Here is a 12,500-nt window from a genome sequence, read left to right on the forward strand (position 1 = left end):
GTGCGTTATCTGATTTGGGCTCTCCTCTTTGACAAAAGACAATGCCTTTTTAGACTAGAGCCCCTTTTCCTGTGGATCTGCTACTTAGAGCTTCCTTTGCTTAAATGAACAAGATTTCACGTGCTTTCTTTTGCTTTCATCGGTTTGCCGAATTTCACCCTATCTATATCAATCACACTGAAACGATCTTGATTGTAAGTTATCTTAACAAGCATAACACAACAATAAGAAAGTTCACGTTGTTTCAGTGTTGATTTAGGATTCAACGGAGAGCTTAACAAGTCGTAACAGCGTCAGATCATAGAGGAAAATAATATCGGCAACATGTAAACCCTCAAAATAGACGAGTTCACGCTCTTGAGTGCATCATGGGTAATCAGGGCAAGATGGAGAGAAATTCAAAGGTGTAAGAAAGTTCAAAACGATCAAAAGTAGTCATGATATGAAATTTGGGGTTTTTTATTTTCCAAAACAGAAGATATGCGCTCAAAGGTGCGGCAGAATAAATTTGGAGAGAATAGCTATGGTAGAAATTATTTTATTAAAAAGAGTTTGTGCCATACATTTCCTGTAATTCCAAAGGCACAAACTTACAGAGAATGTATGGAGACAAAAAAAGCAATACTTAGGAATTCCAAAGAACTGATACCAAGTCTAGTTTATCTAAGCTGTGAACATGAACTTATTTGTTTGGTTTATGAAGGCGAAAGTCTATAAAATAGAGTCATGTACATTACATTTTGCTTTGAATTTCCCGCCATGTTGCCCTGATTACCCATGATGCAATTAAGAGCGTGAACTCCTCTATAAAAAAACCATTTTTGAAAGACATTCCTCGAGCCGTAGAGTCTTCTGCGAATTAATAAAATTAACCCGATGGACCCTACGCACAGATACCGGACAATTAATTCTTAAAATATTTCCGAAGTTTTCATTTTAAATATGGTATATTCTATTTTATTAATAATAAAAGCAAGGTGACATACGCTAACACCAACCCTGTGTAGCCAACACATCACGCATGCGCACAACCATTTCACCCAGTTAATTAGCATCCATGGACAGCTGTTTCGGCCTTATGGGCTTCATCAGCATGGCGTAGCTAAAATACCACGCGGGTGTGTTTAGCACCCCTTTAAGTGGCAGCTTCACATGCCAAACATGTGGTAAGCTGCGTTGGGAACAGCAAAAGTGTTCTCCCACGGCAAGCGTGTGGGAAGGTGGATCACCTTAAGAGATTGGTGTGTCGCATAATTAAAAACAACAATAATAAATAATATTTTATTAAATTTTCAACCTCGGTTAATGCATTTCTCGTGCTCTGATTGGTTCACTTAATCTCGGTTATCAGCTCGTATACCTTAGTTTAACCTTATATGGCAATTGATTGCGCTAAATGTTTGCTAAGCTAATTTTTTTTTTTCGCCGGAGAGCTTTTTTGGAAAGTTGGGACCAATTCCGACGCTTAAAAGTACGCAAAAACGCAACAAATGTTTTTGTGATTAGCCTGCGTCTGTCTGACCATAAGGTATTACCCAACATAGCTGCATCTTCATCAAGTTTTTTCGATTTCGCTCGGATTTTCTCGCCATTTTCGCTCGTATTTCGTACTTGCAAACTTTTGGAGTTTAAAGAATTTAATAAACAATTATTCTATTCGCGTTTGTTGGATATGAGACTGGTTATAGCCAACTCGGCGCTACGCGCCTCGTTGGCTATTTACCATCTCATATCCAACGCGCGCTCATGGAATAATTAAGTAATCAGTGGCATCAATTGGCGTTTTGCAAAATACATTTTCAGCTTGTGGGCATTTTTGACGTATACAATTCAGTTTCATTGAGGCATTATATAAAGTTTTTCCTTTTCCCTCCAAACACGTCCGTCATATCATTCTCAAATAAAAGTTGCCAAAAGCTGGTTTTGGGTTTGATTTGAAATTTCTGAGCCGATTGCGAGGGAAAGCGTAGAAGACAGGTTAAGCCGCTCACCACACCCAGACTGAAAAGACTGACTTGACATTGCTAAAAACGGAACACATTAGTCATTGCACACTTACCCAGAGCAAGCTCATCGAGAAAAGGACTAGGTTTCGAAGAAGCAGATTGAAACTGCATCACCAAACCAAAGAACAGAACCAGACCGACAAGCACTTTATAAGTCTCCATGGAGTCAGAAACGTAATTGAATCAATAGTTTTCTGACTTCACGAATCAAACATGGAAGTTCAAGAGCCGCTCTAACTTGAATGATGATTTACTTCAATGGCGGTCCCTCTTAAAACTATTTTACTTGTAGTTCCCCGCTGTTTTAATTAACTGAATTGATACAGAGGAGATTAGTTTGCCGTTTGCTATTTCGTTTTGTTTTCCAATTTTCTTATTTCTCAAACGAACTGTTATCGAGATTAACTGTGTGGATTTTTTATAATGACCTGTGTTACGTTTCTGAGAAGGCATGATAATCAAAGCACTAAATGATTTTTTTGTCCTGTTGCAATTGTAAAAAACTCACGATTCAACGTAATTGTTTTTTTCCAACTATTTGAATTTGGCTGGCTCGAAGTTCTTCTTGAAACGACAGTTGTGACCATGAAAAGAAAATTAATACTTCGGGGGAATTGCAGAGAGAACAATGGTGCCAAAATCTTATTAGATCAATCTTTTTTTTAATTATGACTTATTGTTCATATTTGTTATTTCAATTGGAGCTCTTTGAAATAGTCACACAACAAACAAGGAGACCTTCAGAGCCGATTTAATTGCATTCTATGAAAGCAGAAATAAAAAATAAACATGATTTCACAACGTATCACTCACAAAAATGGTGTTAGTCAGTAAAGAGTGAATGGAAAAACAGTATTGTCTTTATAAACTTGAAAATTCAAATTTATTGAATGAAATTGAAGATATACGATAAGATATGACCCCATTGGCAATCTTTACTTGAAGTTATAAAGTAGAAAAATTAATTCAAATTTACTGAATTTCGATGCGATCACACTCACACCTGAGTGTCCATCACAATCTAGCCCTTTTCTTTTAAATCCCCCGTATGTAATTCAAAATATTTAAACTTATAAGACCTTATAAACTAGAAAGTTCATTGAATGAAATTGAAGATATATGATAAGATTCACAATTACTCCTTCAACTGCCCATCACAATAATTACTGTTGTATCCCCTGTAATCCAGAGAAAACCGGGAAAAAACTGATACCCAAACAGGAACCCCATCCTATAATTCTGTCCTCACTTTCTATCCTTCGCAACCCATCACGATATGGCCTATTACGATGTTAGTAAATATCAGCAATTCCGCAGTCATATAGTAAGTTCTGAATTTAGTGGTATTTTACTTCAGTTATTAGTAGCCTAGAGGTCCGTTATCTATGGTAAAAAAGGTTATTTCAGTTTTTATAATTAAAAATGGAAAAAGAAATTAGACAAAACGGACCTCTGCGTTATCTTGTCATAGTTCAGTATGAGACAATAAAAAAGATTTAAACTATCCTCATTACTGAATTGAAGACTTGTAACAACTATTTTAAATTGGCATCGGTAAAGTCATAATTTTCTTTCACCTCACAAAAAGAAAACAAAAAGACAAAGAGAAAGTTAAATTCCCGATTAAAACTATGGTGTACACCATGCACTATTAGTTTTCTCCATAAAACTGAACACTTTGAAAAGACTAGAGATGACACTGGCTAATAATCGCAAAGGTTTGCCTTACTGAACCATGAAAGTCCATTCTAGCACTAAGCCCGAAATTATGGCACTGATATTCCAAGAGTTAAAAAAACTGTTGACCTAACGACATGTAACTCATTTGTGTTTTCTTTCTAATTTCCTCAGGCTTAATCTGCCACCTAATTTACAGTTTATTCTTTCTCTTGTTGTTGCTGGCGTAACCCAGTCTTTATTTAGAGGGTTTAATTATTTATTGCCTTGGTGGACGAACAAAAGTAGCTAATAAGAGATCTTCTGTTTTCGTCCACCAACATAGCGACAATGACGTAACGTGAAAACCACCTATAAGTTCAACTGGGAAGGGATTATTTGTATCGGAGTTGTTTCAAGTTCTGTTCCTCGTGATCTTATTTAACATTGGATTTGAACTGGCTACCGTCGTAACATATGGTTTTGAAATTTATTACCTAATGGGACTAATTGTGTCAATTATGGCATGTTGATAAATGATAAAACCATGTGTTGAATGAAGCTGGTACCAAGATCTCCCCCCTTTTCAATGGTTCTCCTCATGGACAATACTGTAAATTAAAAAGGACGTTAGTCCACTAAGTCAGGAGTTATTTCCATAGAAGGGTTGAAACATTTATCTCTGCTAAAAATCTGATTCATCACCTTCTGCTGCTTTTATCATCAATCATGATATGCAACGAAGAGTAAATGCGACTCGAAGACTTCAGTACTGTAAGAGTTAAAAAACGAATAACAAAATAAAGTTTTAAAGAAAAGCAAGAGTTTTCAGACGACATCTTAACTTATCAAGATTATGCATTTATTCCTATAGACTTAACTTTTTACATGCATGAAACTACTCGAAGACATTGAAAAGCGAGACCATATACAAACAAAAATAACGATGATCCATCTTGAAAAGTGTCTATTATTAACGTTGAACTTATTCTGTAATCGATCGAAAACAAAAACGAAAACGAACGAACTTGAATAATTATTAGCCGCTTTTGTAGCCTACCATACTAAAAACTTAATTACGTATCGCTAGATTTTCGCAACAGGCGAGAACGCTTTTATTAACGAAACAAGTCCTAGTATTGTTTCTCATGAACAAAAGCAATACCCAAATTACTTAAAACTGATTACTTTCAACACTTCATAGCTACAACAGTGTATTATTAACTGAACTGGATATGAATTTTTCAACATTTCAAAATACTCCTACAAGCTTAACATGTTCTCGACTGGACTTAAGAGAACCGAACCGGAATGATGTCACCTAGCACGGAATATATTAGAACATGAACATTTTCAATGGCGGATTTCGATTTTTCAATCTCCCAGGACGTCAGAAAAGAGAAAATAGGAAAAAATTCTTTCCACCAGGCTTCTTTTCACTCAACCACTGTTACACAATAAAAGTTTTATTTTGTGTCAAGTTCTGTGAACGAGCTATTTCGTTACCGGCTGCTGTCTAACTCTTAGCGAGTGTTATCACAGATCTACCGCACGGTTTAGGATATATGGATTCATTATCTATATTATGTCAGGAGCTCCTGATTATGTCTAAAAATTGCTCTTCGACCAACTGGTGCTTTGGTGGTCTTGTGGTTAAAGAAAAAGGATTGGTCAACGAATATTCGATGGGTTCGACACTGGGGTCTGGGCACCAGGGTTAAGCACCTGTTCCTGTTTACAGAGCACTGAAATTATCATCATGATATTTACGAACACTAGTCGTTAACCAATACTTAAATTAAAGTGGTTCACATACGTTTCCGCGGCCACACTTCTGAGCGAATGACTTATTAGAACTGTTAACGCTACAACATTGTTTCACGTAAAGACAATGTCATGGTGCCATATGAAACAACAATCATCGCTTAATTTATCAAGATGCATTTATTAATGTGATGTAATGGGTTACCCTACATACAAACGAGCCATTAAATACCCTGTACTTTTCATATCTTTAAAGAACGAACTCGATGACCCCCAATTTTTATTGCAAGAAAGTGATTAGCAGGCTAAGATAAAGCTTTCTGCTGAGTTAAAAAAAAATGCCCAGGATTGGATTCAGAGCCACCGTAAAATTTTGCAACTGTGAGGTGACTATGAATCCGGTCTTAAGGACGGTGGCTACTATTGTTATTGCGCATACGTTCTGCGCATCTTGAGATACTCGCATTTCCTATCGGTGATGTTTACTAATACAGGGATATTTTTGCGCGGTTTAGAACTATCCGGAGAAAGTAGATCTTAGTAAGTACTCTTGGTATCCAAAAAGAAAATTGGGGGTAACCATGCATTTTTGAGAGATAATTAAACTTCAATTTGAGAAAGAACACCATACATTGCTTTGTATTTTAGAGCTTTTTACAAATATTATTCATTCCAATTTTCTTCCTTTTCTTCCTTTTCTTCCTTAAGATCTACATTTCCTGCATAATCACACACCGGGGCAAAAATATTGTTAATTAGTAGGCACCGTCCTTAAGAATATGTTTGTTAACTCAGCCCATAGTCTTACATTCGATTGATGAAGATGTTGTGATAACGTTGAAATAATCCCAAGTTGGTAATTGTTTTATCCCATTATGCTTCCAGAGCAGGAAAATGTTATTTTCCTGCTATGGGTTGTCGTTTCAAAGAAATAGGTTTATTTCCTAGCTTTCCTTTCAGACTGTAAGTGTTAATCATTGACCGTATATTCAAAGCCCTTTGATATTACATGACAATCACCAGTCTCGAAAAAGAGTTGACAATTTCTACCTTTTTCCTCTCTCTTCGTCTAAGGGTGCGACACTTGTCTAAAATTCGGCAAGGTTCGATGTTTTTTTCCGTCGTCCATAGTTAGCACACTTCCGCCATTTTTGCGCAAGCGCTAACAATGAACTTCCGGTGCTTTTGCTTTCTCGATTTTGAGCTCTTCTCTTTTTTGCGCAGACGTAAGAACAGAACTGCTTGTGTCACGAATACTTTTTCTTATCCAGGAGGATCCTAGGCCTGTCAACAAGAAGAACTGTCTGTCACTGAAAAACAGTTTTTCCTTGTGAAAAAGGATGCTTACAAAATAACTTCCTGAACTTCAGTTTGGCGTAGAATAAGCTTTTTGATTGATATTATTTCTTGTGAGGTAGATACAGACATTTAGTGTAAAGATATATTCTTCACTCATATCTCGAAACTTGATCATGATCGTCGAAGCTGCGCGCAAACTGGTCAATGAGTGTCACTGGTAAAATTGAAATGCATTCACGGACCTTTCGATTTCTCTCATGTTTTAAATTATTTTAAAGTAGGCAACACAAGGGACTGAAGCATGAATATGAATGAAAATGCGCAAGTTTTGCACCAAAAATTCTCCTCGAGGTTGATGTAAATTTTCGTGAACAATTTCGCAAGCAATTACGCAGATTACTGGTATCACTTTCAGGTAAGATGAAATCAAAGAGGATTTTTCACAAGCGGGAGATTTGTATCATTGAACATTGCAGAAAAAATATAAAAATATATATAGTCACTTCAGTTATTGAAGTCTCAAGCTCTTTTAGATGAGAACAAGGGCTTTACTAATTGGAAAGACTCTAAATCAAATCAAATTTTGTCTCTTGAGGAGAGTGGTAAACCGGAGTACCTGGAGAAAAACCTCTGGAAGCAGAGCAGAGAAGCACCAAACTCAACCCACGTGTTACGTAGTATCCAGAACTCGAACCCAGGCCGCACTGGAGACGAAATCGAAACTGAAAATGTGTTTGCAAGCAATTCTGCAGATTACTTGTAGAAGCCAGAAAATGTCCTTCAGTGAAACATTTTACCAAATGACCTGGGCTCTTTTAATCGTAGGATATGTCTCGTTGGCTATGTGGCGATTGTGTGAGGTAAAGACCATGATTTGAACACAAAAAATAACCTTACATAATCCTGAGTAACACGCCTTCCTGTAAAGGGAAGGGGTGGAAAGTGGGTCTTAGGAGCCAGCAGGAAAGGAAGACCTGGTACAAAGCCATTCTTTTGTAAGTCAGTTTCTAAAATTTGCCATGTTTCGTTGAGACACAATAGACTTCACACTATCCGAGCATGCAGGCGTTTTCGATTTCAGTAGAAGATTTTATTGATGAATTGAAGAGGGCAGAGAGGAGGCAAAAATGTTTTCCTACCATTGAGCTAAAAAAAAAGCGCCATCAGTGATACATAATCATCTTTGATGTGCTCCGCAGTGAAAAGTTTTGGTGGTTTTTATGATATACGCATGCGACGGCTAATTCTTTGATAGACGGGGAATATCGTTTACAGCGCTAGCTTCTCAACATCTTCATTCCATCGAGCAAAACGAGAAATTCTGTCTAAGGTTTGGGCCAAGAAATCCACAATGTAATGGAAGTAGTTTCTGCACAAAACTATTCTTGCTTTGTAAACGGTGCGCTGCCTGGAGATCGCTTTGGACAATTCCAACTGTAGAACGGCTTGAAAACAACATGGCAGCATAAAGAAGAAAATTCCGAGTTTTATTGTTAATTTCTCCATAGGTATTGTGCAAAATCGTTCAGCCAGCCTTGGCCAGATTAGCGATGGAGGGGAGGCTTAAACAATGGCTTTGTGACATGCTTCTATTTCTCTTTCTCTCTCTTTCATCCCCTTCCCTTCCCTTACCTCTTTGAAAAACCTAATGCTCAATCTACCTTAAAAAAAAAAAACAAATTGAGCTTGTGGAACCACTTGCAGGAGAGAATGCTTCTATTAAGCAGTATAAACTGGATGGGGGCGAAGCCGTTGATCACTCAAGAACAATGGTGAAATCACGAGAAAAAAACCGTACTGACTACTACGGGAACAGACCTCCTCGTAATACCAATTTTTTTAAAAATGATTTTATTAAATTTAGCCAATTTGTGACAAAAAGAAAATATATCAAACAATATAGACCTTGTCAGTCAGTGTATTATAATACAATTAAGTTTTCAATGCAGGATGCAATGCTTTTTGTGAATGCGTGCAACCATACTGAACTGTGGTGCAACCGTAGCTTGCATAATGCATGGTTTCCGGTTTCCCCTCGATCCGAGCAGCATTCATCTTTTAACTCCAAGTTAAAAACAAGATTATTTTGTTCTATCTATTAAAATTACGCAATATATTTAAGGCAAAAAATATGAATTGTTCAGAGGTTCTGGTGAATTTGTTCAGAAACATCAGTGCCAAAATAATATCAATAATTTGCAGATTTAAACTGACCTTAATTCCAGCCAGACGATCCCGTTTTCGATCTCACTGGCACATTAACTTGCTTGTTGAGAAAAGAGCTTTAACAAATATCAAATCCGCGAAGCCCACCGCAGGTTTCCCAATGATTAATTTTCTAGATGTTCTTAATTACTGAATTTTTTCATTTAAAACCAAGTAATCGTCACATAATATTTTGTCTTGCTCTGTATTTATAAAGCATTCTAATAATAAGTTTCGAATCGGCATATGCATGGACTGGTACCGCGGTATCTATCCCAGTTGAAATAAGACATAATTAAGAAGTCTGCTTCGTCTGAGAGCAATTTTTGCATGAAATTCTTTGGGGAATACCTTTCGGAAATTGTGCCATTTTAGATGGTTATATTTCAGATAATGCAACACTACTGCTTACTTCTAGGGATCCTGTAGGTACCATGTCCAATCAATGAGCCGCACTATCCGGCTTACATGGCTGTCGGCGAAACCACTTTTGATAAATATTTCAGCTGTTTATTCCGACAAGGTTTATTGCCTATATGAAGTCCAGAATTCTATAAATTGCTGGTACCCTGGAATTACAAAAAGAAAAATGTTATAATCAACATTTCCTTTGTTCTACTACCAGACACTTTGAAATGCTTTCCTGGCCTAAAACTTGCCAAGGTCAGAATCGGCGTGTAAAGACCAAATTTTTATGGTTGTTCTTCAGTAATAAAACTTTTTTTGTTCACTCCTACGCTATTGCTTTACATCGCAGTAATAAAACAGAAAGGCAATTTGCAACAATTTCGCCCCACGTGAGATTTTCAAATGGCTTCATAGTATCAATGATTTTCGTTGTGTGTTTATTTGTGGAGCTGAAATTATAGTACAGACCGAAACGCAAACCGAGTAGCCAATGTTCCAGCAGTACAGTCCATAAATTCATTCTGAAAGAAGCTTTTCGCGTTTAGAAAGTCGAATGGCCGATTATCTCAAAGGATCTCCCAAAAATTCAAATAAAAAATGGATGATGCCATGATTAAGTTTCTATTAAGATTAGACGAAAATGATAAAAACAATTGTCCTTTTTTCATTTAAAATAATTGCCTTAACAATATTTTCTCATAAAATGCAGTCAATACAACACAGAATGAGTGCCGCACCAGCGCTGAATAAAGGAAGATTTATGGGGTAATTGTAGACTATCACCCAAATGGAGCGACTTGATTAAATAAAACCAAATAAAACTTTGAACATGACGTTAACTTGTTAACCTGACTAAATCGCATTGGTTGGCCACGACGGTGTGAATTCATATTAATCTCCCACTCCCAGAATCTCAAAACGGGCAGGATTGAGTGGTGAAAACCTTTTATGGTTTATTTAAATTTTCTAGTGGTCACAAACAGCTGAAAGCAGATTGTTTATAAAAAGTACATTTTTCAGTTCATGTCATAAAAGAACATTACCTTGCCTGAGATCATTCAGCAGAGCTATTTGCCTGAACCGGGACAATTAAAAATGCTGGCCATAAAAGTGCTTTTTGTTCTCCTCGCCGCGATGCTGCTGTTTATGGAGACCAAAAAGGTCTCAGGTGCTTCTTTTCTGAAAGATGTTGACGGTAAGAAGTATAACAGTTGGAGAAAAAATGTGGAATTTTCGAGAGTAAAACAACTAACGTAGCATTGATATTCTGGGGCCAAAATTCGATCAGTTTCGTGGAGGATGCCCCTTGGGAAACTTGCACAAAGAAGACCAAATTAACGTAATATATTTATGGTGCATGTGAGTTTCGTTTTGATTATTTGCAGACGATGAAATTTTGCTGAATGAAGAGGATGAGACCGTTGAAGACGATAACACTTTCGATGCAACGAAATCTGAAGATACGGCAGACTTTTCCGATTTGAACGATCTCGTGAACAATGAAAAAAGAGGAAGTAAGTCAAAAAGATTCTTGAAGAAACAATTTTTCAAGCTCACAAAGATTGCTTTGCCTTGGGTCGAAATTGTGGGAATATTTAGAGTCAAACGCACCTGTAACGAGTAAATAGCCCCGATTGCGGTTGACAGTTGTATAAGATGAAAGTTTAATTAGGGTTTCATCAAACAAAAAAAGGATTTGACCAGAGCTACAAGAAAACACTGATTACGGAATGCCTTAGTGCTTAAATCTTTATTCAGTTCGTAGCCTCTGGCATAGGTTACAATTCCGTTTTGCGCTGAATTTTTTGCCGACTCTTCAGTGAATGAAGAAACTGAGCTACACGCGGTCATTTATTATATAATTATATAGGCAATAGGGCGAAATATAATTTACATGTAGAAACAAGTGCTTTTGGTGCCATTGCAAGCTATCTCGACAAATTTTTGGTGCCTTTCGAATTTCAAAGATTAAAAAAGTGATGCTACTACTACTACTACTACTACTACTACTACTACTACTACTACTAATAATAATAATGATGATGATGACGATGATGATAGCGAACTAAAATAACACAGAGTTGACCACGACTGGACAACCTACGCTGTAGTGTCGTAGCTTTTTTTTGGTGAAATGTTAGTAAAGTACGAAACATTTACCGAAAGATAAGCCGGAAATTAAATTTCAATTTCTTTTCTGCAGTCCTTTGATCATACCGGATAGGTGTTGACCTTCGAATTTTTTTAGCCCGCCATTTTTTCTGACATAACTGACTTCCTTGTTTGGCGCTTTTTGTTCTTTTCAACAGCCTGTTATGATCGGGGCTCCAAAACGTATTGTAAACTAGTTCGAATCCGGGGAGACTGTCGCAGTCGATTATACAGAGCGAGGTCAGCCTCCAGAAGATGTGTGAAGTCTTGTGGCATATGCTATGGATAAGGTGAGAGCGAAAAGTATTCTGAAACTTTTCCATACATTCTTGGGAAAAGGATGGATGCCTAAAGGGTAAAATTCCCACCTGAAAGACATTTTATTGCATTATTCTGTACATAACCGTAACGCCGTAAGGTCAGATGCAAACCATCAATAGTGGCACACTGACCTACAGGACTGCGGTGGAAGTCTTCTTATTTCAAGACGTGATTGCCTTACCGCGGTGACAAACACTTTAACCACCTTCCCAGTCATCTTCTTTTTTTATGGACCGCAAACCTCCTCTTTCTCGGCCCTTATTCATTCCAAGGTTGATAACGAACAGATCAATGTACGATAGAATTGCGATAAATTTATCTATCGCAGAATACACCTTATCACTTTCTTCTCAGTAAAAGCCTTTCATTCATTTGTACTTAAGCACTCAAAGTTTGCAATTATAAGCCTTCCATGTAGCAACTGTAAAAGCGTCTTTTTTTGTTTCAGGGGAATAGAAATCAATTTGATTTCCAAGGGGCTTGATTTTTTATGATATTAACAAGCTCAAAATTGATTTCGTATTCTTTTACAGCCAACAAGAAAGGACATCAAGTCAGTGGCTTCTGAATGCACCTATTGCTGTGTTTTTTGACTGATAAATGGCTACCGAAATCGTTTGCTTTGTATGTGTTAATTGTTGATCAAATCATCTTTCATGAAAAAGACAGTGAAATAAAGAGTATTACTCT

At 37.0% G+C, this 12,500-nt stretch overlaps 1 protein-coding gene across 2 annotated transcripts in view; it reads left to right on the forward strand.

Annotated features, from left to right (window-relative positions):
• LOC137975808 (antimicrobial peptide AmAMP1-like) overlaps positions 1 to 12,500 on the forward strand; it is a 34,480-nt gene that overhangs the window by 21,979 nt on the left and 1 nt on the right. Inside the window, exons 1-4 of one of the 2 annotated variants that reach the window (XM_068823003.1) lie at positions 10,356 to 10,533; positions 10,724 to 10,852; positions 11,648 to 11,779; positions 12,344 to 12,500. The exon at positions 12,344 to 12,500 is cut by the window's right edge and continues 1 nt beyond it. In XM_068823003.1, coding sequence (XP_068679104.1) covers positions 10,434 to 10,533; positions 10,724 to 10,852; positions 11,648 to 11,778 — 360 coding nt within the window. In that variant the 5' untranslated portion in view covers positions 10,356 to 10,433 and the 3' untranslated portion in view covers position 11,779; positions 12,344 to 12,500. Of the gene's footprint in view, positions 1 to 10,355; positions 10,534 to 10,723; positions 10,853 to 11,647; positions 11,780 to 12,343 lie in introns of those variants that run through there. The other variant, XM_068823002.1, reaches the window with a different exon arrangement.

Source organism: Montipora foliosa, chromosome 11 (assembly GCF_036669935.1).
Source record: "Montipora foliosa isolate CH-2021 chromosome 11, ASM3666993v2, whole genome shotgun sequence".
NCBI lineage: Eukaryota > Metazoa > Cnidaria > Anthozoa > Scleractinia > Acroporidae > Montipora > Montipora foliosa.